Genomic DNA, 27,981 nt, shown 5'->3' on the forward strand with positions numbered 1-27,981 from the left:
CTTATATTTCCATTGGGATCCTTTGAGATAAAATAATTTTGTGACATCTGCTAGGTCATTCCTAACATGTACAGCAGCCTTAAATACTGACCAGAATTCCTCCCAGCTGTTTCCTGGATGAAATGTTGTAGACATAACTCTGGGAGTTTGGTATTTACACTACTAAACTGCTCCACTGCAGTACTTACACATTTTAATTTATTTAATACCTCACTTATACATTATAGTATTTTCTCTTCCAGTCATAATATTAATTAATTAATTCCCTTTAATTATCATCTGCACAATTCACTAGCAGATTACCTTCATACTCTGTGTAATATTATTTATATGACATACCTATTCTCAAATGATTCCAAATATAATTCTAAATTAACCTTATTCACACTTTCTTCTGCCACCAATTCCAGGCATTTATTACAATATGCACCAAATATCCTAGCCAAATATTTCCTGAGTTAGCAAATTAATTATAATTATTATTATATGAACCAAATATCCTAGCCAAATATTTCCTGGCTTAGCAAATTAATTATAATTATTTTTATTATAAGCCAAATATTTCCTGGCTTAGCAAAATTAATTGTAACTACTATTATTATAAGCCAAATATTTCCTGGCTTAGCAAAATAATTAATTATTATAATCAGAAAGAAGACAATTATCATTCCTAGCCCTAACTGGGCTTAGCAAATTAACAATTATAGCAATTACAATCCTAGCCTCATTGGGCTTAGCAATTTATATAATAATTACACAAATCCATTAATACTACAACCAGCTACTCTGGTAATTAAAGCTATGTGGACTCTATAGGATTATGCTTGCCGGGAACAACAAATATAGAGTGGACCCCTGCCTTACGATGGCATCGCGTTACATTAAATCCGCCATACGATACATTTTAACACAAAAATTTTGCCTCGCCTCGGGCTAAAAAATTTGCCTTACGTGATTCGTCAAGGATGCATCCCAGGCGTGGCCTCAGCGCCAGTGTTTACAAGCCAGCCAGTGTGGTGGCATCTACGCATACATTCGGTACATTTCACATTATCCCAGTGTTTTTAGTGCTTGTAACTGCAAAATAAGTCACCATGGACCCCAAGAAAGCTTCTAGTGCCATCCCTATGGTAAAAAGGGTGAGAATTAGTATGGAATTGAAAAAAGAGATCAAAGAAATGTGTGCAAAGTGGGTTGAACTGCAAATCTTTATGGATGAAAATCACCCTCACACAGCTATTGCAAGCCATGCTGGTGACTATTACAATGACAATGTTGTGAACCACTTTAGAGAAATCATAAAGGAACGAGAGGTACAGAGCTCTATGGACAGATATGTTGTGCGACAGAGGTCCAGTGACTCTCAAGCTGGTCCTAGTGGCATTAAAAGAAGAAGGGAAGTAACCCCAGAAAAGGACTTGATACCTCAAGTCCTAATGGAAGGGGACTTCCCTTCTAAACAATAACAACTTCCACACTCTCCCCTCCTCCCATCCCATCAATCATCACCAGATCTTCAATAAAGGGAAGTGTCATGTATTCTATTCTATTCTTAGTAGAGTATTAACTGTGCATGTCTTCTTCAGTTTGTGTGTATTAAAATTAATATTTCATGTAAAAAATTTTTTTTTTTCATATTTTGGGGTGTCAAGAATGGATTAATTTGATTTCCTTATTTCTTATGGGGAAAATTAATTCGCCTTACGATAATTTCAGTATACGATTAGCTCTCAGGAACGAATTAATATCGTAAGGCGTGGGTCCACTGTAATTGGTATTAACACTTACCATTTAGTTACTGTAGATGGCACACCAGAACACCTGCCTAACACCTAGACCCTACATTGGCCAGCTATTGATCTAAATGCAAGGACTACTGGTGTACTTCCCTGTGAGTGATGTTGCATCCCTTATTTTTCGTCATCCACATGTAATTCTTGAGATCCTGCAAATTTCCTGTCCCAATTCTTCAGTAGTGGACATTAACAAGGGTTCCTTTTACAGATCCAGGCCCAAGCACTCCATTATGGCCTCAATGACACCAGATTATTAGACAATTTTAACAACCAGTGTGCACACATTAAATTCAATATGGCATCTCCCTTCCTTGGCATCCCTACTGCCTATTCTACACCCCCCTTCCTCAAAATTTCTCGTAGGGTCCAAATACCATCACATTTTAATACACAGTTATTATATTATTCATATACATATGTTCTATATTTAGGAAATTATGTAAAAAATTTCGATAATATGCATACATATGCATGCATGCATCTACACATATGTTATGTATGATAATTTATGTAACAATTTATATGTACCTGTATCTGAATAAACTTACTTGCATATACATATATTTGCATGCATGCATACACACAAACATGCATAATCATACTACTGCACAAAATATGCATGCATGAATGCATATCCATATACGGATATGCATGCATATACATGCATACGCTAAGACTCGACCCCTGCAACCACAAATAGGTGAGTACATTCATGAGCATTGATGGATAGACATTCATGTGCATGGATGCATATACAGTGGACCCCCGCTTAAGGATCACCTCCCAATGTGACCAATTATGTAAGTGTATTTATATAAGTGCATTTGTACGTGTATGTGTGGGGGTCTGAAATGGACTAATCTACTTCACAATATTCCTTATGGGAACAAATTCGGTCAGTACTGGCACCTGAACATACTTCTGGAATGAAAAAATATCGTTAATCGGGGGTCCACTGTACAGTGGAACCTCAGTTTTTGTATGCCCTGGTTTTCATAGGATTCGGTTTTCGACGATTTTTTTTTTTGTCGCAATTTTGTCCCAGTTTTCGTACATCCGCTCGTTTTTTGTAGAGTTGACAGTGGTTTGCCGTACCAAATGCATCTGCCTCCCCGCGCCCACACGGAGCATCCCACACGTTCTGACTCAGTCTGGCTTTGTTTCTCATTGAGTGAGCATTGTGAGAATATGCCTTCTTCAGTGATTAACCCGTAAACGGTCCAAACGTATATACAGTGGACCCCCGCATAACGATTACCTCCGAATGAAACCAATTATGTAAGTGTATTTATGTAAGTGCGTTTGTACGTGTATGTTTGGGGGTCTGAAATGGACTAATCTACTTCACAATATTTCTTATGGGAACAAATTCGGTCAGTACTGGCACCTGAACATACTTCTGGAGTGAAAAAATATCGTTAACCGGGGGTCCACTGTATACATTTTTACTGCTAGTGCCCCAAACGTATATACACGTTTTATTTTTCCTGCCTTCAAATTTGGCATGACTGGTCTGAGATGCCTTGTCAGCACAGAATGGGTCCTAACACTCAATGTGCGCAGTATTAAAAAAATCTGGGACCACTTAGTACCTTGTGGGAGCACCAGTTCAAATGAGTGCCAGCTAGGGCAAACAGCGCAGCAAACACCTGGGATTCACTGATGTCATGTAGTATTAACACTTCCATTTTAAGAGGAAAGTGATTTTGACCCTGAGTTTAGTGGCTTTGAGGTGGATGTGGCCACAAGTGGTCGAGGAAATATCAAAAAACCTTGATAATAACCCATGTGCAATATTTGTGCAACACCCTTTCAGAATGTCTTATAGCCTATGCCCTAAGTAAAGAGAAACAATTTCGGCTGGCTGGCAGGCAGGCTAGCTGGCTGGCTGCTGGCGGCCTGGCTCTGTCTCCTTTTGTCTTTCTGTATCTGTGTCTATCTCTGTCTGTCTATCTTTGTCTCTGTCTATCTTTGTCTCTGTCTATCTGTCTCTGTCTATCCCTGTCTCTGTCTCTATTTATCTGTCTGTCTATCTCTGTCTCACAGGTGCACATAAATACAAGTATACATAGTGTAAATTACCTAGGATAACACAAAAAAAACCCAGACAAAGTGCTATACTCTGCTTGAAGATGTGAGTAAACGTGATGATGCAGTCTTGTGGCTCTCTCTGAGACAGAGAGCTAGACAGATAGACAGGGAGCATGACAGACAGAAATAGACAGACATGTTTGTGTACCAGCGAAAACAAACTAATCTTTTCTTATCAAGTCTTATCACTGCACCCTTGCGAATGCTCATCAAACGTCAGCTCATATCAAATGTTATCTCATCTTATCACGTCACTGTCAAGGGTGGACTTTGTTTCTCATGCTTCAAGGGAACTTATTATTTTATTATTATTACTTATACTTCTTCTCCTCCTTCTCCTTCTCCATCTCCTTCTTCTCCTTCTCCTTCTCCTTCTCCTTCTCCTTCTCCTCCTCCTCCTCCTTCTCCTTCGTCTCCTCCTTCTCCTTCTCCATCTCCTTCTTCTCCTTCTCCTTCTTCTCCTCCTTCTTCTCCTTCTTCTCCTTCTCCTTCTCCTTCTCCTTCTCCTTCTCCTTCTCCTCCTCCTCCTCCTCCTCCTCCTCCTTCTCCTTCTCCTCCTCATTATTATTATATATTATATATGTACTTCCACATATCCAAAACATTGCTGGGACCTATAAATACTTTGTATATATTCCAAAACAATAGTAAATGACCAAGGGAGGTGCAAATGTCCACCTGTCAGAGTGTTTGTGACAATTCGAGTACAATTTCAGTACCTAATATTAGTGTCAGAACAAAGATTGGTTATGAAATGAGAAGAAGTATTATAAATTGTAATTATCAGAAACATAAAAATTATATAAAATAATATGAAAAATAGAAAAAGGTATATCGGCAACACTTCTGCAGGCAGCAGGACTCGATGTTGCTGTCACGTGAGCATCCAGTGCCAACTTCTCGGCCTCATATCTCGGTAAGTACTAGCCCTAAAAATCTTTTGTTTTATCCAATAACATTTAGAAAAATGTGCTCTTTTTTCAATAAAAAAAAAAACAGATTTTTTTTATTTTTCAAAATATTCGGGGCACTGGGGTAGTGAACGTATATATACGTTTGGACTGTTTACGGGTTAAGGACTTGTGCAAAGTGGAACAACTTGCAAAGTTTTGTGAAGAAATATCACCCTAACCAAGCTGTTGCAAATCGTGTCTGCAACATGTTCAATTGCCCCATTTTAGGTAAATCTTATAGAAACACCAGAAACAAACCTCTCTGGACTGATTGTGCAACAGGGGTCCAGTGACTCTCAAGCTGGTCCTAGTGCCAGTAAAAGACAAAGAAGAGAAGTAACCCCAGATAGGGGCCTTGATACCTGAAGTCATTATGAAGGGGGATTCCCCTTCCAAACAGTAACCTCTCTTCCTCCCTCTCCCCTCCTTGCCGTCTTCCATACGCCAAGAAGAGTCTTTAATGAAGGTAAAAGTGATGTTAAATGTTCATTTATCCATTTCATTAGTCATTTATATGTATTTCTCATTGTTTTCTGTATGTAAAACTATAGTTATTCTCTATAAAGTGTATTTTTTGTTAATATTTTTGGGTGTCTGGAACGGATTAATTGGATTTACAATATTGCTTCAGTTCTTGCTCAATTTGGTTTTCATCAGACTTTCTGGAACGAATTAATCATGAAAACCAAGGTTCCACTGTACATTCATGTGCATGCATGCATACACACATGCACTGCACATATATATGACTAATATATTCATATGCACAGGTGAACATATATATATGCATACATATGTTCACACACACAAACATGCATACAGATACACACACATGCATAAGCACACACCATCGTACACACTTTCACAAGCATACATATGTATAAATGCATACATGTGTACATACATACAGTGATATATCACAAGTGTACATACATATATGCACATATGTGCATACTAACACCTGACGACGCTGGAAGACAGGAGGGGACATGATAACGACATATAAAATACTGAGAGGAATTGACTGTGTGGATAGGGAGAGGATGTTTCAGAGATGGGACACAGCAACAAGGAGTCACAACTGGAAGCTGAAAACTCAGATGAGTCACAGAAATGTTAGGAAGTATAACAATCTAGAGAGTGATGGAGGCAGGATCCATACATAGTTTTAAGAAGAGATATGATAAAGCTTTTGGAGCAGAGAGTGGACCTAGTAGCGACTAGCGAAGAGGTGGGGCCAGGAGTTGTGACTCAACCTCCATAAGTACAGATAGGTGAGTACACACATGTAAGTATGCACACACATATAAGTACATATACCCATACATACACATTAAAAAGTGTAAGCACATGCATATACACACACACACATTTGTGTACATGCACACATAAGTGTAAGCACACACACTGTACATGAACATGCATATATACGTTCATGCACATACATCTTTATAGTATGCTGCACTACTGTTTTATGATTGTCCAGAACTATTCAGTAAATCATTTGCTGAGCCAGTGCTTTTCTGTATCCTTTCTAAATCTATTTTCAATCATTAATCCAGTGTTTAGAGCTCTTTTCTAGAACTCCAAACTAATTGATAGTTGTTTGAGGCAAACATAGTATATCTATTTTTAATGTTTTATTTTTTTCATGTAAACAGATTGATCATCAAGAAGTTGTAAGATCATCATTATGGATTACAAGCAGAGTTTTGAAGAATTGGAAGAAAACTTTCTAAGAGAGTTAATGAAAAGTAATAAGCTGCTGGAAGCAATAAGTAAAATGGAAACAAAGTACACCACAGAGGAAATGTTTTATTATATTTGGAGTCTGGATGAAGCTCATAGGTTTCTGACACCAGTGTTGCTCCCTTCTAGCAAGTCAAAAGACTCTTCTCGTGTGTACTGTAGACAGGGAGACATTGCCTATAAACTTTGCAATTTAGATAAGGCATTAAAATTGTACAATTTAGCCATATTATCTGCACCACATCCAGCTATTATGACAGGAAATTCTTTTTTTGATAACAATACTAAAGACACTGTCAAACAGCTTTATAATGAAGTGTACGATGATTTGGCACAAGCCTATGAGTCTCGGTCTGTTTTGCTGTTTGACATGGAGCAATATGGTAAATGTTCTAATGACATTGATCGTGCCCTGGAACTTGAATGTCTTCAGGCATCACAAAGAAATAAGTTACTAGAAATGAAAGACAGGTGTCAGAAAATGAGCTCAAAAGGCAAAGCTAAGGCAATGAGTGTCTCAGCTATGGCTTTCAATTCTTCTCAGCGCTCATTTGCTTATGTAAATCCTAAGCCCCCCAAATTAGCAGAGTGCAACCCTGCTATACCATCCTTTAGCAGTGCTGTCAAGCTGGCCTACAGTCACTCACAAGGGCGACACATGATTGCCAACAGAGATATAATTCCAGGTAAGAAATTATATTTAGAATACAAAATTTTTATTTCTTTGTAAAGTTTGCAATGTGTGGTTTACATATTACAAAATATGAAGTACAAAGAAAGCCACTAGCTTGCCTAGACATTTCGGAAGACTAATCCTCATTATTACTGACTGCTTTATATTGACACAGGTTATGGAGTGGTGCATTCTAATGTTCATTATTTCACATTACAAAGGTTAGGTAATCAAAATTTTATAATTAATAAGATTTATAACAGTGAGGCAGCAAAAACCAAAAAAAAAAACAGTATGTATTACAAATAGTGTAATTTAGTAATGGAATTGGTTTTATCTCAGTATGCTACAATGTGTTTACAGTGTCAAAAGCCCCTATATAAGCAGAGCATTACAGGCACACTTAGGATTAACATCTTAAGAAGGCAATAACAATTTTAGGAATTTTATGTTTGCAGTTATTTGAGTAAGTGTAAGTATAAAATTAGGAGTTTACAATGTAGATTAGGAGTTCATGAGTATGAAATTAGTTTACAATGAATATAAGAGAATTGAATATCTTATTAGTTTATGCTATATGGCTTTAACATGTTTAGCTAAGAGGGATTACAGGTTTGATTAATAACATGAAGGGTATACAATCAATTATATAGTTTTTGGAAGAATTATAGATATGTAGAATAAGTCTATTTTGTTTCAGATGTGTTCCTGACACTGAAAATAAGCATGTGTAGTTTTCACATAATTAGCTGATGTTGGGATATATTAGGGAGAGGTGTTTTTTAATGATAGTTTTGAAAATGTTGACCGAAATAGTACAGTGGTACCTCGGGATACAAACAGCTCAAAACTCAAACGGTTATGTAAGTGCTCTAGTAAGGTATTTTTGGGGGTCTGAAACAGATGAATCTAATTTGCATTATTCCTTATGGGTACCTGACCAGCTGGGCTGTGGCTCGTACGTTGGAATGCGTGCAGCCAGCAGTAACAGCCTGGTTGATCAGGCTCTGATCCACCATGAGGCCTGGCCACAGACCAGGCCACGGGGGCGTTGACCCCCGGAACTCTCTCCAGGTAAACTCTCTCCAGGAACAATTTCATTCAATATCGGCACTCGAACAGCCTTCTGGAACAAATTAAGTTTGTATCCTGAGCTAACACTGTACTGCTGGAGATTTCAGGCAGAGTTCCAGATTTTTGACTCTTATGTACATTGAATTTTTGAAGAGATTTAGCCAGACACGGGGAATGTCACAGAGATTTTTGTGTGTAGTATTATGGCTATGGGTCCAGTTGCAGCTATCAATAAAGTGTTTTAGTTTGGGATTAATATTTGAATTTATTGTTCTGTAAATGTTGGCTGCACAGTAGTAGGTGTGAATATTTTATATAGTGAGTTGGTTTAGGTCTTTGAAGAGTGGGGGGGGAGGGGTTGCATCGTCTAGCACTGGATTGTGTGATAATTCATACTGCAGCTTTTTGTTGAGATATTATTGGCTTTAGGTGGGTTGCTGTTGTTGATGCCCAGGCACAAATAGCACAGGTGAGGTAGGGATAGATCAGTGAATTGTATAGTGTGAGTAGGGCTGCTTGTGGTACATCAAATCAAAATCAAATCAAATCAAAGTTTATTCTCTATAAGGATTACAATGCAGGGTTTACAGATTTTGGTTTTTGTGTGGTTTACATGTAATAAAATACTAATTACAGAGGGGGCCACTAGAACACCTAGCATGGCTAGGCATTTTGGGCAAACTTAGATTAATTCTTAACCCTAAATTATTACAAATTGTGGACTAAGTTTATTTATTTATTTATTTATTTATTTATTTATTACAATTTGTGCACACATACAGAGGTACAAAAAAAAAATACAGATAAGAGCAGCATGCCAAAGCCACTTATACTATGCATAGCATTACGGGCTGGCTTAAAATTAACTTAAGATTAACTAAGCAATGATGAAATCAGTGATAAAACATTAATGTAAACAGATTACTATAAAGTACAAGTGAGTATTACAAAGACAGGTCATATGGTTGCATGTATTATTGTACATTCAGTCGTATGGAGAATTCTGTTAGGTAGTTTATTTAAAAAAATAGTAAAGTTAGATTGGGTTTTAGGTTTAACATTTATGTGATATAATTGTGAGAAACATTTAAGATATACAATTTATAAGGTTGAGTTATTCAGTATTTATTTGGTTTTGGGTGAGTAAGTGATCTTTGAGAAGAGACTTGAATTTATAAACAGGTAGTGTTTCTTTTATATTTACAGGTAATGAATTCCAGATTTTAGGGCCTTTTATGTGCATTGAGTTTTTGCATAGTGTGAGATGGACACGAGGAACATCAAAGAGTGATCTGTGCCTTGTGTTATGGTCATGTGTTCTGTTGAGGTTGGCAAGGAGATGTTTGAGGGGAGGGTTAATATCAGAGTTAAGTGTTCTATGTATGTAATAGGTGCAGTAATAAGTATGGATGTTTTGTATGGTGAGTAGGTTTAGTGTATTGAATATTGGTGGAGTGTGCTGCCTGTAGTGAGAATTTGTTATCATTCTAACTGCAGCCTTTTGTTGGGTAATTAGTGGTCTGAGATGGTTAATTGTTGTTGAGCCCCATGCACAAATTCCATAGGTGAGATAGGGGTAAATAAGTGAGTGATATAGGGCCAGGAGGGCTGACTGTGGAGCATAGTACCGTATCTTCGATAGTATGCCTACAGTCTTGGAAATTTTTTTAGAAATTTGTTGTATATGTGTATGAAATTTGAGTCTATTATCAAGGTGGATTCCTAAGAATTTTCCCTCTGTTAGCTTTGTGATAGGTGATCCGTTTATCATTATGTTAAGAGGGACATCTGTAGCTCTGTTACCAAACTGAATGAAGTAGGTTTTGTCAATGTTTAGTGTAAGTTTGTTAGTCCTCATCCAGGTAGATATTTTCTGTAATTCGGTATTTACAGTATTGGCTAGCGTGACTGGGCTCGGGTGGGAGAAGACGTATGTAGTGTCATCTGCAAATAGTGTGGCTTTGAGTAATTGCGAAGCATTTGGTAGGTCATTTATGTATAGGAGAAAGAGAAGAGGGCCGAGGACACTTCCCTGTGGGACACCAACTGTAATTGGTTGTGCAGAAGAGTTTGCCCCATTTGCGTACACATATTGGCTTCTGTTGCTGAGGTATGACTTGAGGTAGTTGAGGGAGTGCCCTCTTATACCATAGTGTGACAATTTTACGTGGAGCAAGTCATGGTCAACTGTATCAAAAGCTTTACGTAAGTCAATGAAGATCCCCAGTGGGACTTCTTTTTTCTCTATTGCAGTGTATATATGTTCTAGCATGTGTACAATAGCATCATTAGTATTTTTATTAGGCCTGAATCCAAATTGGCAGGGGTTGAGTATGTTTTGGGAGATAAGGTAGGAGTAGATTCGTTTATGAATTAATTTTTCGAAGATTTTTGAGAGAGGGTGTAAGTTGGATATTGGCCTATAGTTATTCAACTCTGTTTGGTCTCCTCCTTTGTGGATCGGGGTGACCCTTGCTATTTTGAGTACTGTAGGGAAGGTGGAGGATTCAATGGATTTGTTAAAGAGTGTTGCAATGATTGGTGATAGCACTTGTGACATTTTTTTGTATATAAAGGGTGGTAAGGTATTTAAATCTCCTGCCTTGTTTTTTAGTGCATTGATAATAAGGGAGACTTCGTATGGGTTAGTCGGAGCTAGGAACAGTGTGTTCGGGTAGTTGCCGGTGAGGTAGTCATTTGGTGGGGTATCTGAGCTTGGGATTTTATTGGCAAGGTTTTGTCCTATAGTGGAGAAGAAATCATTGAGTCTGTTTGCTGTTTCTGTTGGTGGGAGTTGAGGTTCATCTGATTTTGCTAATTTTATTTCGCTATTTCGTGATATCTTTTTTGTTCCCAGAATTTCTGATAGGGTTTTCCAGGTCTTTTTTATATCACCTCGTAAGTTGGATAATCTGTTCTCATAATACAATTTTTTTGCCCTTCTTATCAGGCTGGTTAGGATTGACGAGTAACGTTTTGTTTGGTCTCTGGTTATGTGACCCATTCTGTACTGTTTTTCATATTGGTGTTTTTTATTTATGGATATGAGAATGCTGGGTGTTAGCCAGGGACTGTTCAGTCTCTTAGCTGTCATCTGTTTAGTTTTTTTAGGGCAGTGACTAAATACTAGTTTGTGAGTTTAGCAATGTGAATGCTTTTGTTTTGGCACAATACATAGTTTCTATATTGGAGTATCACAGGCAAACTTATGACTAGTTAGGAATCAATATTTTAAGATTATTTTAATATCATTATTTTAAGATTAAGATACATATTTTTGTGCTTATTTATTTATTTATTTAATGTCTTTGCAAACAGTACATTGAGATTGTGTATATACAATAGTGGGTTGCAATGCAAAGAGAGCCTCTATTATGCCTTGGCATTATGGGCCAACTTAACATTATTGGCTTACATTCTACTTAATACTAAGGAGTAGTATATCATAGTTGTACAGTAGGAAAGTAATTATTTCATAGTTGTACAGTACAATATTAATTATAAATGAATCAAAATTTGTATAATACAAAGATATATGTATTTATATTCTAAGTCAAATGAGTGAATGAGTGAGTGTAAGTGTGAACCACCAGGTGATTTTTATGTAGTTAGTTGACGGGGTGTATCAGGGAGATAAGATTTTTTCTAACGGTATTTTTGAAGGTGATGCATGTTTTCAGGTAGGGTGTTCCAGATTTTAGGGCCTTTGACATACATTGAATTTTTGTAAAGGTTTAGTCGGACACGGGGAATGTCATAGAGATGTTTGTGTCTGGTGTTATGCCTGTGGGTCCTGTCACGACTATCAAGAAAGCATTTTAGGTCAAGGTTAGTATTGGAATTTAAGGTCCTGTATATGTAAATTGCACAGTAGTAAGTGTGAATGTTTTGAACAGGGAGTAAGTTTAGATCTATGAAGAGTGGGGGGGGGGGGGTTGCCAGGGATGGGATTTAGTGATTATTCTTACTGAGGCTTTTTGCTGAGTTATTATTGGCTTTAGGTGTGTTGCTGCAGTTGATCCCAAAGCACAAATAGCATAGGTGAGGTATCGATAAATGAGTGAATGGTATAGTGTGAGAAGGGCATTTTGCGGCACGCAGTATCGTATCTTGGAGAGGATCCCAACTGTTTTGGATACTTTTTTGTTATGTGTTGGATATGGGTGCTGAAATTCAGGTTGTTGTCGAGGTATAGGCCTAGGAATTTGCCCTCATTACACCTGGCAATTAGCGTTGTCGATCTTAATGTTAAGTTGCGCAGCACCTGCTCTGCTACCAAACATAATATAGTAGGTTTTGTCAGTGTTAAGTGTAAGTTTATTGGCTGTCATCCAAATTGATATTTTGAGCAGCTCCTCGTTAACAATGGCATTGAGTGTGGCAAGATTAGGGTGAGAGATGACATAAGTCATGTCGTCAGCGAAGAGAATGGGTTTCAGGTGCTGGGATACGTTTGGAAGATCATTGATGTAAATGAGGAAGAGCAGGGGTCCAAGGACACATCCCTGCGGAACTCCAGTATCGAGTGGCCATGTTGATGATGCTGTGTCTTTAATGGTGACATAAGAACATAAGAAAGAAGGAACACTGCAACAGGCCTACTGACCCATGCAGAGCAGGTCCATGTCCCCCCCCTCCCCGGCCCCGGATTAGACCAATGACCCACCCCCCGGATTATTCCAATGACCCACCCAGTCTGGTCATCCCCACTCAAGGATGGAGCACTGTACCAGACCCAGCAGCACAAGCTAGTAAGGCCCAAGCGCATGGCCTCTTATGCCATAATGGTCAAGTTTGTGGCATAGGATGCCTTGGGGATTAGTGTGGACGGTTACAAAGCATGGCTTGCTTCTGCAGTGTTTTAAAAATTGAGGTTGGAGAGTTGAAGGAGGAGGTCTTGCTTCTCCAGGAGGAGATTAGGAGGCTGAAGGTCCACCTCAATGGGTCTGGGAGAGAGTGTGAGGTGGCTGGAGTTGTGGGGAATGAGGCTTCTAGCAGCGAGGTGCAGTCTGTCTCTCGCTGTGAGGAGGCTGTAGTTGGGGAGGCAGCAACGGCTACCAGCAGTGAGGTGCAGCCCAGCACCTGCTACAAGTGGCGAGTAGTTCACAGTAATGGAAGGCGCATCAGAGTAAGGAAAGTTAAGAGTGAAGATCTGAAGGTAGGAAATCGCTTCTCTGTTCTTCAGGACGAATGTACTTCAGTGGCCAGTGAAGGTAAGGGTACTACTGCCCCTGCTAATGGAGGTAAGCGCATTCTTGTGGTTGGTGACTCTCAGGTAAGATACATTGACCGTGCTTTTTGTAATAGGAATAAGAAGATGAGAGATAGAGTGTGCTTCCCTGGAGCTGGTGTTGGGGACATTGTCAACAGGCTGGATAATATCATGTCAGGTAATGGGAGCAAGCCCATTATCTGTCTGTGCTGGTGGAAATGATATTGGGAAGGGTAGGAGAGAAGAGCTGCTAGATAAGTACAGGTCAGCTATAGATTTCATTAAGTCTAAGGGAGGGATCCCAATCATATGTAGCATCTTGCCTAGAAGGGGAGTAGGAAATGAATGGTTGTCTAGGGCAATTGGTGTAAATTGCTGGCTAGTCAGATACTGCAAGGAACTTGCAATCCCATTCATTGACAACTGGAACAACTTTTATGGCAAACATGATATGTATGCAAGGGATGGGGTACATCTCTCGGGGGCAGGGGTGGTAGCACTTGCAGACTCGATTGAGAAGGCCATTGGTGAAATGCCTATGATTTTAAACTGATGGAAGATAGAGGTATGGGTGTGTGTGGGAAACAAGCAGGTTGCAACACTTGGGTTGGAAACAGTAAATGTATAAAAGGCATTCAGCATGAAGTTATAAATAAAGACAATAGATCAGGTCAGCAAACAAAGGGGGACAGCAGAGGGCAGCAAGGGACTAGCTCCCTTAAGGTTTACTATACTAATAGCAGGAGTGTAAGAAATAAGATAGATGAGCTAAGATTAATTGCAAGTGCAGGAGACATAGATATTATTGCTATAACAGAGACCTGGCTCAATCTGAAAGATAGAGAGATGCCCTCTGAATGTCACATACAAGGCTATAAATTATTCCACACTGACAGGGTCAACAGGAAAGGTGGTGGAGTAGCGATGTATGTCAGAGACAATTTAAATTGTTGTGTTAGACAAGATATTAAATTAGAAGCGTCAGCCACTGAATCTGTTTGGTTACAGCTTCTCGAGGGCCGAGAAAAACTAATTTTGGGTGTGATTTACAGGGCCCCAAATCTTGATAGGGAGTGCAGTAAACTTCTATGGGACGAAATTCGTAAGGCATCTACATACGAAAATGTTGTGCTAATGGGAGATTTCAACTATAGACAGATTGACTGGAGCAATTTGACAGGAAATTTAGAGTCAGGTGACTTTCTTGATACGATCCAGGATTGTTTTTTAAAACAGTTTGTGACAGAGCCAACTAGGGGAAATAACCTCCTTGACTTGGTTCTTGCCAGTAGGGAAACACTAATTAATAATCTTGAGGTTAATGATGAGCTTGGGGAAAGTGATCACAAATCACTCAGTTTTAATATATCATGGAATTCCCCTAATAATGGCAATCAAGTCTCCGTCCCTGACTTTCGCTTGGCTGATTTCATAGGACTGAAAAATTACTTAGGTAGGCTGAACTGGAATGACCTGACTAAGGGTCAGGTAGGTGGTGATGGTTGCCGATATGATGTTTTCCAGGGCATAGTTCTAGCTGCTCAGTCAAATTATGTTCCAAATAGGGAAATCAGATCAAACAAAAATGATCCTAAATGGATGAACAATAGATTAAAATATCTGATTGGTCAAAAGAGAGGCATATATAGGCAAATCAAAAGAGGAGAGGGGCAATTGAGAAATCGATATATTCAGTTAAAGAGAGAAATAAAAATGGGAATTAGAAAAGCAAAAAGAGATTATGAGGTTAAAGTTGCAAGAGAATCGAAGACTAACCCAAAAGGATTCTTTCAGGTATACAGAAGTAAGATCAGGGACAAGATAGGCCCACTCAAAAGTTCCTTGGGTCAGCTCACTGACAGTGATAAGGAAATGTGTAGAATTTTTAACACATACTTCCTCTCAGTTTTTACACAGGAGGATACCAGCGATATTCCAGTAATGATAAATTATGTAGAACAGGACGATAATAAACTGTGTACTATTAGGGTCACAAGTGACATGGTCCTTAGGCAAATAGATAAATTAAAACCTAACAAATCCCCAGGCCCTGATGAACTGTATGCAAGGGTTCTAAAGGAATGTAAAGAGGAGCTTAGCACACCTTTGGCTAATCTTTTCAACATATCACTACAAACTGGCATGGTGCCAGATAAGTGGAAAATGGCAAATGTGATACCTATTTTCAAAACAGGTGACAGGTCCTTAGCTTCGAACTATAGACCAATAAGCCTAACCTCCATAGTGGGAAAATTTATGGAATCAATAATTGCCGAGGCAGTTCGTAGCCACCTTGAAAAGCATAAATTAATCAACGAATCTCAGCATGGTTTTACAAAGGGGCGTTCCTGCCTTACGAATTTATTAACTTTTTTCACTAAGGTATTTGAGGAGGTAGATCATGGTAATGAATATGATATTGTGTATATGGACTTCAGTAAGGCTTTTGACAGGGTCCCACATCAGAGACTATTGAGGAAAATTAAAGCACATGGAATAGGAGGAGAAATTTTTTCCTGGATTGAGGCATGGTTGACAAATAGGCAGCAGAGAGTTTGCATAAATGGGGAGAAATCAGAGTGGGGAAGTGTCACGAGCGGTGTTCCACAGGGGTCAGTGTTGGGCCCCCTGCTGTTCACAATCTACATAAACGACATAGATGAGGGCATAAAGAGCGACATCGGCAAGTTTGCCGATGACACCAAAATAGGCCGTCGAATTCATTCTGACGAGGACATTCGAGCACTCCAGGAAGATTTGAATAGACTGATGCAGTGGTCGGAGAAGTGGCAGATGCAGTTTAATATAGACAAATGCAAAGTTCTAAATGTTGGACAGGACAATAACCATGCCACATATAAACTAAATAATGTAGATCTTAATATTACGGATTGCGAAAAAGATTTAGGAGTTCTGGTTAGCAGTAATCTGAAACCAAGACAACAGTGCATAAGTGTTCGCAATAAAGCTAATAGAATCCTTGGCTTCATATCAAGAAGCATAAATAATAGGAGTCCTCAGGTTGTTCTTCAACTCTATACATCGTTGGTTAGGCCTCATTTAGATTATGCTGCACAGTTTTGGTCACCTTATTACAGAATGGATATAAATTCTCTGGAAAATGTACAAAGGAGGATGACAAAGTTGATCCCATGTATCAGAAACCTTCCCTATGAGGATAGACTAAGGGCCCTGAATCTGCACTCTCTAGAAAGACGTAGAATTAGGGGGGATATGATTGAGGTGTATAAATGGAAGACAGGAATAAATAAAGGGGATGTAAATAGTGTGCTGAAAATATCTAGCCTAGACAGGACTCGCAGCAATGGTTTTAAGTTGGAAAAATTCAGATTCAGGAAGGATATAGGAAAGTACTGGTTTGGTAATAGAGTTGTGGATGAGTGGAACAAACTCCCAAGTACCGTTATAGAGGCCAGAACGTTGTGTAGCTTTAAAAATAGGTTGGATAAATACATGAGTGGATGTGGGTGGGTGTGAGTTAGACCTGATAGCTTGTGCTACCAGGTCGGTTGCCGTGTTCCTCCCTTAAGTCAATGTGACCTGACCTGACTAGGTTGGGCGCATTGGCTTAAGCCGGTAGGAGACTTGGACCTGCCTCGCATGGGCCAGTAGGCCTTCTGCAGTGTTCCTTCGTTCTTATGTTCTTATGTTCTTATGGTCTACTGTGTCAAAAGCTTTTCTTAGGTCAATAAAAATTCCTAGCGGATATTCCTTATTTTCCAATGCTGTGTAAAGCAGATCTAGCATTTTTGCATTTGCATCATTAGTGCTTTCATTTTTCCTGAATCCAAATTGGCAGGGGTTGAGCATGTTTTGTGCCGTTACAAATGAATACAGTCTCCTGTGCACAAGTTTCTCGAAGATTTTGGATAGCAATGGTAAGTTTGATATTAGCCTATAGTTGTTTACATCTGTAGGGTCACCACCTGTATGTATTGGTGTAACCCTTGCTGACTTGATTAGTTTCAGGAAGGTGCTAGTGTCTAGTGACTTGTTAAAAAGTAATGAAATAGCATGTGAAAGGACATGGGCTGCTCGCTTGTACAATAATGGTGGGACATGAGACAGGTTCCCTGAGTGATTTTTAAGTGACTTTATAATCTCAGTGACTTCGGTGGGCTCAGTTGGTACAAGATAGAAGGAATTTGGGAAATTCCCATCTAGATAGTCCCCGGCATGGGCGTTGGTACGTGGGATTTTACTGGCAAGATTAGATCGTATGGTTGAGAAGAAGTCGTTTATCTTGTTAGCTGTTTCAGTGGGATGCAGTGGTGTTTCATTAGGTTTAGTTAGGACAATATTCTTGTTTTTTTTTTCAGTTTGTGGGTGCCCAGAATCTGAGAGAGTGTTTTTCAGGTCTTTTTTATATCTCCTCTTGTGTCAGTGAATCTGCTGGGGTAGTACATTTGTTTGGCTTTCTTTATTACTTTGATGAGAACTGATGAATAATGTTTAAGAATATTTTTGTGTATTAAGCCCTGTCTATATTGCTTTTCATATTGGTGTTTCTTATCAATGGATTTCAGAATGCTGCTGGTTAGCCATGTGCAACCGAGCCATTTATTCGTGAGCTGTTTCTTTTTATAGGGCAATGTTTGTTGTATAGTCTAAGTAATTTGTTAAGAAAAATGTCTGTCCGATCGTCAATACCATTGGCCTTGGAGAATTCTGTAGGCCAGTCAACAGTCTCTAGGTCTGCTGTGAACTTCCTTATTGAGGCCTCGTCATGGAGTCTAAATGAAACTTTGTTGTATTCCAGTGGTGGTTTACTAATGTTTGTGAAGAGGAAGGTAGGGTAGTGGTCTGTAGTGCTGTCTGTGATTATCCTTGATTTAAGGGGGGCTGTATATTGGTCCATATGTGGTCTATTATGGTTGCACTTGTCTCTGTGAGCCTGGCTGGTTGAGTTATTGTTGGTATGAGAAGTGTGTTGTTCATATTGTTGATGAAATCAGTTACAGGCTGATCATCTAGTAGGCCAAGGTTGATATTGAAGTCTCCAGCTAAGAGAAGGTAGTGCTTGTTCATTTGTCTGTTTGTTATTAGTGCCTTTAATTTCTCACTGAAATTTGGGATTTTTGTGTGGGGTATCCGGTAAATGGCACCGATTGTTATAGGCATCTTAAGGTTTTTTACAGTAAAATTAGTAAAAATGTATTCCCCATATTCATCACTAAAGCAAGTGGTGCTAATACGTACAGGATAGTTGGTTAGAGTAATAGATTGCAATAACACCCCCAACTTGGTATGATCTGCAGTTGTGGATTGCTGTGTATCCTGGTAGAGGGTAGATATCTATTGTGTCCTGCTTAAGCCTGGTCTCAGTAAGAATAATGCAGGAGAAGGGTGTCTTTAGCGACTCAAGGAGTGCCAGGAGGTCATCATAGTGTTTGCTTAAGGACCTGATGTTGTAGTTAAGAACTGATAGACTTTTAGCACTGTTTAGGATAGTGCTGGCTTGTGAAGCTGTGTAATAAAGGCAGTTACTTTCCAGTAGGTTTTGATTGGGTGTTAGATTATGGAGGTTTATATCAGGGTCGACGTGATCATTCATCTTTTAGGTTTAAATTGTGGTTATTTATATCCTGAGTTGTGTGTTGAGTTCTAGTACTGATATTTGAAGTAGTGGGAAGTTTGGACAAGTATATAGTAACATAGTAACATATCTTTGAGAGGATGCCAACTGTTTTGGACACGTACGTGTTTTGTTATGCGTTGGATATGAGTGTTGAATTTCAGGTTGCTGTCAAGGTGCAGATACAGAAACTTTCCTTCATATGTTTAGCAATAAGTGTTGTCAATCATAATGTTCAGTTGGGCATCACCTCTTTTGCTTCCAAACAATAAAGAAGGTTTTGTCAATATTAACCCTTTGACTGTTGCAACCCCAATTCTGAAACTGTCTCCTTGTGTCACAAAATATTAAAAAAAAAAAAAAAAAAAAAATTTCTTGTGAAATGACAGAGAATCTTTTCCTGATGGTAATGCCACCAAAAGTAAGAAATCAGATGGAAAACTTACGGAATTATGCTCTCATGAAGTTAGCGATCTCAGCAATACATACGCATTGGTGACTTCGCCCACTTTGAGCTCTACTTTCAGCCAAATTGTTTCAGTTGACCAAACTCACAGCTATTTCTTTAGAACTCCATTTGTTCTATCGATTGAGTACAAGAAACCGTCCATTTACCGATTTTAACTACCCAATCAAGTGGTCAGAAATTGGCAATTTGGCCAATTTCACGCAAATTAAAAAAGTTGCCAATCTCAAAATAAGGTCCAGAATAAACAATGCAGACATTCCTGGCAATAAAATAACATTTTCTCTGTTCATTAGTCATGTCTTCAGGCCCCTCTTATATTACTTTTGCTTTCTATATTGAATTTTTATTCACACAAAAAATAGAAGATTTACTATTATGCAGACTACTGCATTATTGTAGAAATGGTATAAATAATATCAGTGCACATGTGAAAGAATAACAGACTCATCATTTGATGTGTATTGGATGCATGGTGGGATTTGTTTACTCTTGAACATTGGGAAAAATTGAGCATTTCTGCTAATTTGAGCTCAATTTCAAGGTCCTTTTCATTGTGAGACTAATCAAAAAATCTCTATTTCTATAATGTGTCTTCTATTCTTTCAAATGAGACCAAGAAAATGAATATACAACTTTAACCCTTAACCCCTTGACTGTCGCAACCCCTAATCCTGAGGTGTCTCCTGGTGTCGCAAAATTTCAAAAAGAAAAAAAAAAAATATATGAAATGACAGAGAATCTTTTCCCAATTGTAATGACACCAAAAGAAAGAAATTTGATCCAAAACTGAGGGAATTATGCTCTCGTGAAGTTAGCGACCTCGGCGATATTCACGAATCGGCTATTTCGCCCACTTTGAGCCCTATTTTCGGCAAATTCCAGTGTTCCATTCGACCAAACTCATAGCTATTTCTTTAGAACTTCATTTTTCTATCGATTGAGTACAAGAAACTGACCATTTTCCGATTTCAACTACCAAATAGTGTGGTCAGAATTTTGCAATTTGGCCAATTTCACGAAAATTAAAAAAATATGACAATTTCAAAATAGGGTCCAGAATGAACAATGCAGACATTCCTGGCTCTAAAATAACATTTTCTTTGTTCATCAGTCATGTCTCCAGGCCCCTCTTATATTACTCTTGCTTTCTATTTTGAATTTTTATTCAAACAAAAAATAAATTTACTGTTATGCAGACTACTGCAATATTGTAAGAATTGTATAAATAATGTCAACCCATTCATGACTGCATATTAGAATGGCTACTTGGGCATTTATTGGAAAATGACATCATTTGTTTACCTTTGAACATCGGCAAAAATCAAACATTTTCCCTACTTTGAGCTCCATTTCAAGGTTCTTTTCATAGCAAAGCCAATCAAAATCACCTCTATTTCTAAAATATGTTTTCCAATCTATCAAATGAGACCAAGAAAACGAGAATACAACCATAAATACTATACAAAAATAGACCACAAAGTCGGCATTTTAATTAAAAAAAAACAGTAGGAGTTTTTTTTTCTCATTATGCACTGCGTGTTGCAGGATTTTTTTATATGGTGCACAGTGACCACACAGACCCATTCTCTCACATGTGGGCCTACCAGCCTTCTCCTGCTTGATACGTCAAAAACGGTGGCTCGTAAGACGTATATATAGAACCAAAACAAAGGGTTAAACTGTCCAAACGTAGATCTATGTTTGCACGCGTAGTGCTCCGAATGTAGATCTACGTTCGATTTTGCATTGTTTCTTATGTAAAAAAAAAAAAGTAGATCTACGTTCAGAGCACTACATGTGCAAACGTAGATCTACATTTTAATCCAAAAACATGGTCAGAGTTTTTTTTTCTCATTATGCACTGCGTGCTGCAGGATTTTTTTATACTGCACACACTGACCCATTCTCTCACATGTGGGCTTATCAGCTTTCTCCCATTTGTTCTGAAAGTGCTAGAATTTAGGCATATTAATACATCAGAACACTGATTCGTTAGAAGTGTATATACGGCCGAAACAGTCAAAGTGTTAAGTGTAAGTTTATTGACGGTCATCCAATCAACTTACACTTAATAATAGTGTTGAACAAGGCAAGATTAGGGTAGAAGATGGCAAAAGTTGTATCACCAGCAAAAAGAATAGGTCTAAGTTGTTTTGATACATTTGGAAGGTTGTTGATGTATAAGAGGAAGAGTAGGAGGCCAAGAACACTTCCCTGAGGTACCCCAGTGTCCAGAGGTCTTGTTGATGAGGTTGTGTTTTGAGTAGACATATTGATATTTATTAGTAAGGTAAGACTTGACAGTGGGCCATGGCCTGGTGGCAAAAGCTCTCGCTTCACATGGTGAGGGTCCGGGTAATCATTGATTCCTGGCAAAGGTTGGAAACATTGGGTGTGTTTCCTTACACCGGTTGTTCATGTTCACCTATCAGTAATAATGGGTACCTGGGTGTTAGTCAACTGGTGTAGGTCACATCCTGGGACAAAGGTGACCTAATTTGCCCGAATTATTATTATAATCAAGGGGGAAGCACTAAACCCGGAGGATTATACAGCGCCTGGGGGGGGAGGATGTGAAAGGCATTCGGGCTTAATTCAGGGAACTGGAGCACAGATCCAATTCCCTAAAGCAAGAGCCCCTCACCAACATCAAGGAACCTTCCTTGAGGGGGGCTAATTTGCCCGAAATGCCCTACATAACAAATGGCTTTCTGTATAGCAGTATGTCATTGATGTCAGCTAGGCCTGTATACCTTGTACATGTAGAAATAAAGATATTATTATTATTATATATGTAAGTCCATGATCCTTTATACCGTAATGATCAAGTTTGCGTCCTAGTGGATATTCATTTTTTTCAAGTGCTGTGTAAAGTAGGTCTAGTAGTTTTACAATTGCATCATTTGTGCTTTTGTTTCTCCTGAAGCCACATTGACAAGGGTTGAGGATGCTTTGTGATGTTATAAAGTAGTATAATCTCTTGTGTATGAGTTTCTCAAAGATTTTGGATAGCAACAGTAAGTTTGATACTGGCTTGTAGTTTACATCTGTGTAATGGTGTAACCTCGCAAGTAATGTCGGGAAAGTGCTGCTTTCTAGTGATTAGTTAAAGAGTAATGTGATAGTGGGCGAAAGAACATGAGCCGCTGGTTTGTACAATATTATTATTATTATAATCAAAAAGAAGCGCTAAGCCACAAGGGCTATACAGCGCTGCAGGGTAGGGAAGGAAGCGAGGGTATTGGATGGCAGAAGGGAGGAGGGATGATCAGTAGGTTACAGAAAACAGCGGGGCAGGGGATAGTACGGGGGTAGAGGGTAGCAAGAGATTGAAGTAGAAAGGGCTGAAGGTATCAGAATTTGTGAAGTAAGTCAGTTGTTGTCAAAAAGTCAATGAGAGAGTCCGGATGAAAGGTGGGTCCATCAGCGAGAAGGGAAGGTAAAGAGAGAGCAGCGGAGCGAAGACAGCGATGGAGGTAAATTCTGCGTGCTCGTTGATAAAGTGGGCAGTCCAACAGAATGTGGTTGACTGATAATGGAGCTTGGCAATTCTCACAGAGAGGAGCAGGGCGCCTCTCCATGAGATATCCATGAGTAAGACGAGTATGGCCAATGCGAAGACGGGAGAGAGTAGTCTCCCAACCTCGACACTGGTGATAAGAAGACGGCCAGTAACCTATACTTGGTTTAATAGATTGAAGTTTGTTGCCGAGCATAGTAGACCAACGGTGTTGCCAACGGGTGTGAAGGTGGGAAGATATTGCAGCAAAATAGTCCATAAATGGAATACCTTTATATGAAACTGGTAGGTCATGTACTGCTGACCGCGCAGCAGTGTCTGCCTGTTCATTGCCCTGTTTACCTGGAGAGAGTTCCGGGGGTCAACGCCCCCGCGGCCCAGTCTGTGACCAGGCCTCCTGGTGGATCAGAGCCTGATCAACCAGGCTGTTGCTGCTGGCTGCACGCAAACCAACGTACGAGCCACAGCCCGGCTGATCAGGAACTGACTTTAGGTGCTTGTCTAGTGCCAGCTTGAAGACTGCCAGGGGTCTGTTGGTAATCCCCCTTATGTGTGCTGGGAGGCAGTTGAACAGTCTCGGGCAACTGACACTTATTGTATGGTCTCTTAACGTGTTAGTGACACCCCTGCTTTTCATTGGAGGGATGGTGCATTGTCTGCCAAGTCTTTTGCTTTCGTAGTGAGTGATTTTCGTGTGCAAGTTCGGTACTAGTCCCTTTAGGATTTTCCAGGTGTATATAATCATGTATCTCTCCCTCCTGCGTTCCAGGGAATACAGGTTTAGGAACCTCAAGCGCTCCCAGTAATTGAGGTGTTTTATCTCCGTTATGCGCGCCGTGAAAGTTATCTGTACATTTTCTAGGTCGGCAATTTCACCTGCCTTGAAAGGTGCTGTTAGTGTGCAGCAATATTCCAGCCTAAGAATTTACTCCCTTTCAGGGTCCGTCCCATAGATCTACGGCTGGTCGGTGAGTGTCCAAACTGTAGATCTACGCCAAAATTCTAGCGCCGTCAAATTTAGCGCGAAAGCGCTCATAGGCCTACATATGAGAGAATGGGTCTGCGCCGTGGGTGTGCGCCGTAAACAAAAAATCTAGGCGCCTGCATAGCATTGTGGGAACGCCGGCTCAGTCACCCTTGTTCACCATGCCTCGTCGCAAGTCAGCTCTCACTCCCCGGAAAATTGGGACTCTCCTCTTCCTGTCTGATAGTTCTGACACTGATGGAAGTGGAAATGAAGACGAATTCTACGGCTTTGATAAGTTAGTGACCGAAAATAATGACCAGGATATCGATAATAGTGCAGAAAACCCCGACGATCCTCGACCTTCTACCTCTGGTGTGGGCACTCGTGACTCACGGTCGGGTGTTCCTAAACGTAAGAGAAAACTAATATTTTCCCGTGGCCTGGCCTCTGACTTCAGTAATGACGATGATTCTGACGTGGATTGTGATTTTATTGCGCTCGACGATCATTCGAGTAGTGATAGTGAGGAAACATATTCACCAGTGAAGCGTCGGTATGTTCGCCGCCGCATGCGCTCGGGTAGTGTACCCTATGCTGTGCCCAGGGGACGGAGTACATCCCGGAGTACATCCCGGAGTACATCCCGTGGCCCTACACCCGTTTTAGGTAGTGATAGTGAGGATGATGTGGCTACACTTGGCATGGATGGGCCACAGACATCAGTGGATGGTGTTAGTGGGGCTGGTGGTGGTAGTGGCACCGCCATGCGTGACTCGCTGTGCCACGCGGGAACCCACGCTGCTGACTCGTCAGTTCAAGGACAAAGCGGAGCGTCACCCACCAGCCCGCCACAACCACCCGTACAACCAGCCTATGATGTCCAGTATCCACCAGCAAACCGTATCTGGGATTGGCAGCAAAATCCCAATTTTGTTCCCAGCCCTCACCACTTTGATGACTCGCAAAGTGGAATTCTACCTACCTGTCCCCTTGGAACCATGGCCAATGAACTGGAATTCTTTGAATTATTCTTTGACCAGCCATTGATGGAAATTATTGTCAGGGAAAGTAATAAGTATTTTCAGTACACCATGGCAAATACGATCTTATCACCACAGTCAAGACTACACAGGTGGAAAGAGACGACTGTTGCAGAAATGTATTTGCTTTTTGCAACAATAATGCTTATGCCTCACGTCTATAAGCATAATATAAAAGCATACTGGTCCACAGATCGGCTAATTTGTACCCCATCCTTCAGTGAAATAATACCAGTGAACAGGTTTATCTTACTGTTACGTATGTTGCACTTCTCTGACAAAACCAGGCCTGACAGAAGTGACAGGTTATACAAGATTAGAAATGTTTTCATGTATCTCAAACAAAAGTTCAGGATATACTTTTATCCATTCAAGAATCTTGTAATTGACGAGTCTTTGATTTTGTTCAAAGGTAGACTGTCATTCAAGCAGTATATACCGAGCAAGAGGAACCGCTTTGGTATAAAATTGTTTGTACTCTGTGATTGTGACAGTGGCCTGGTGTTGGATATTGTTGTATACACGGGTAGTAAAACATTGAAAGATACCAAGATGTTATTGGGTATATCAGGTGACGTAGTGAGAAACATGATGGCACCTTATCTTGGTAAGGGCCATACATTATATACCGATAACTGGTACACAAGCCCATTACTCAGTGATTTCATGCGAGTGAACAAGACAGATGTGTGTGGCACAGTGCGTTCTAATCGTAAACATATGCCCAGGCTCAACGCAGGTGTTCGTGGTGATGACGTGCAGGTGTTTACTGCCAATGACATCATGGCATTACGGTGGCATGACAAACGAGATGTCACATTGTTGACAACCATTCACCGTAATGAAATGCAAGACAGTGGCAAAGTTGATCGAGTGACTAATGAACGTATTCGAAAACCAGTGACAGTGATTGATTATACACAAAACATGCGCTTGGTTGACAAGTGTGACATGCAGATTGGTTTTGTTGACTGTGTTCGTAAGAGTTACAAGTGGTACATGAAACTTTTCTTCCATCTCATGGACATTTCAATGCTGAATGCATATAATATGTACCAAATAAAGACTGGTAACAGACCACCGTATGGTGAATTTTGTTTGTCTGTTGTCAGACAACTCATAATGAAGTACCAGGTAACAACACCTGCAATACAACATGGTCCTCGAATTCATCACAATATACCCAAGCGTTTGAGAAGAGAAGGTGATCATTTCATAATACAGCTTCCTTCAACTCAAAAGAAATTTGCTCAGAAGAGATGCATTGTCTGTGCACAAACAAAACGACGGCAACAAAGACGCAAAGACACTCGGTTTATGTGTGAGGAATGTAAGGTGCCTCTGTGCATGGTGCCTTGTTTCAAGGAGTTCCACAAGCTCCAGCAGTTCTAAAACCATGTCCAGTGATTGTAAATATGTAAATATATGATAGAACATTAGTATTATACAATATTTGTGCATGTTTATTGTAATAAACAACAGTGGTAAACAATAATATGATAATAACTTTAGTGCGGTTATTGTGTTCAATACAGTGAGTATATATATATACATTATATACAGTATTGGTCTCTCAGGCCCCAAATGTTAGTAGGAATAGAAAAAAATTGGAAAAGAAAAGAAAAAACAACTAAAACAACAAAATAATATAATACGCGTATGTGGAATTCGTCGATGTTGCCGCCACCACATCATTTTCTACAAACTTCTTGGCACTGTATCTCGGTAAGTACTGATCAGATTCTAATTTTTTTTGTTTTATTACCTTCACAAAAATATGCTCTTTAATTCTGTAAGAAAAAATAATTTTTTTTTTTTTCAAAATTTCTTGGACACTGGTGCGTGACTTCAGATTTTGGCCTTGGACCCTGAAAGGGTTAAGTTTTTAGTAACTGTGGGACGACCCCCGTGTCCATGCTCCCTCTCCATAGGATGGTAAAGGCTCGTGATAGGGGCTTCTTGCAGTTCTTGATGAACACGGAGTTCCATGAGTCTGGCCCTGGGGCAGAGTGCATGGGCATGTCATTTATCGCCTGTTCGAAGTCATTTGGCATCAGGATAGCATCAGATAGGCTTGTGTTAACCAAATTCTGTGGCTCTCTCATAAAAAATTAATTTTGATCTTCAACTCTCAGTCTGGTTAGTGGCTTGCTAAAAACTGAGTCATATTGGGACTTGAGTAGCTCACTCATTTCCTTGCTGTCATCTGTGTAGGACCCATCTTGTTTAAGTAAGGGCCCAATACTGGACGTTGTTCTCGACTTTGATTTGGCATAGGAGAAGAAATACTTTGGGTTTCTTTCGATTTCATTTATGGCTTTTAGTTCTTCCCGCGATTCCTGACTCCTTTAGCTTAAGTTCGATGTTTGCTATTTCTCTGACCAGTGTCTCCCTACGCATTTCAGATAGATTGACCTCTTTTAGCCGCTCTGTTATTCTTTTCCATTGCCTGTAAAGAGAGCGCCTGTCTCTTTCTATTTTACATCTACTCCTCCTTTTTCTTAGAGGAATAAGTCTTGTGCATACATCGAGTGCCACCAAGTTAATCTGTTCTAGGCATAAGTTGGGGTCTGTGTTGCTTAGTATATCTTCCCAGCTTATATCGGTTAGGACTTGGTTTACTTGGTCCCACTTTATGTTTTTGTTATTGAAGTTGAATTTGGTGAATGCTCCCTCGTGACTAATCTCATTTTGTCGGTCTGGGGCTCTGCGCATACATGTCTGAACCTCAATTATGTTGTGATCTGAGTATATTGTTTTTGGTATGGTGACATTTCTTATCAGATCATCATTGTTAGTGAAGATGAGGTCTAGTGTATTCTCCATTCTAGTAGGCTCTAT

The 27,981-nt window shown here is 39.7% G+C and overlaps 1 protein-coding gene across 1 annotated transcript in view; it reads left to right on the forward strand.

Annotated features, from left to right (window-relative positions):
- LOC128693654 (SET and MYND domain-containing protein 4-like) overlaps window positions 1–27,981 on the forward strand; it is a 97,720-nt gene that overhangs the window by 9,078 nt on the left and 60,661 nt on the right. The window contains exon 2 of the mRNA XM_070091203.1: window positions 6,502–7,275. Within this exon, the coding sequence (XP_069947304.1) occupies window positions 6,534–7,275 (742 nt within the window). The 5' untranslated portion in view covers window positions 6,502–6,533. The remainder of the gene's footprint in view (window positions 1–6,501; window positions 7,276–27,981) is intronic.

Source organism: Cherax quadricarinatus, chromosome 34, assembly GCF_038502225.1.
Source record: "Cherax quadricarinatus isolate ZL_2023a chromosome 34, ASM3850222v1, whole genome shotgun sequence".
In the NCBI taxonomy this organism is placed as follows: Eukaryota; Metazoa; Arthropoda; class Malacostraca; order Decapoda; family Parastacidae; genus Cherax; species Cherax quadricarinatus.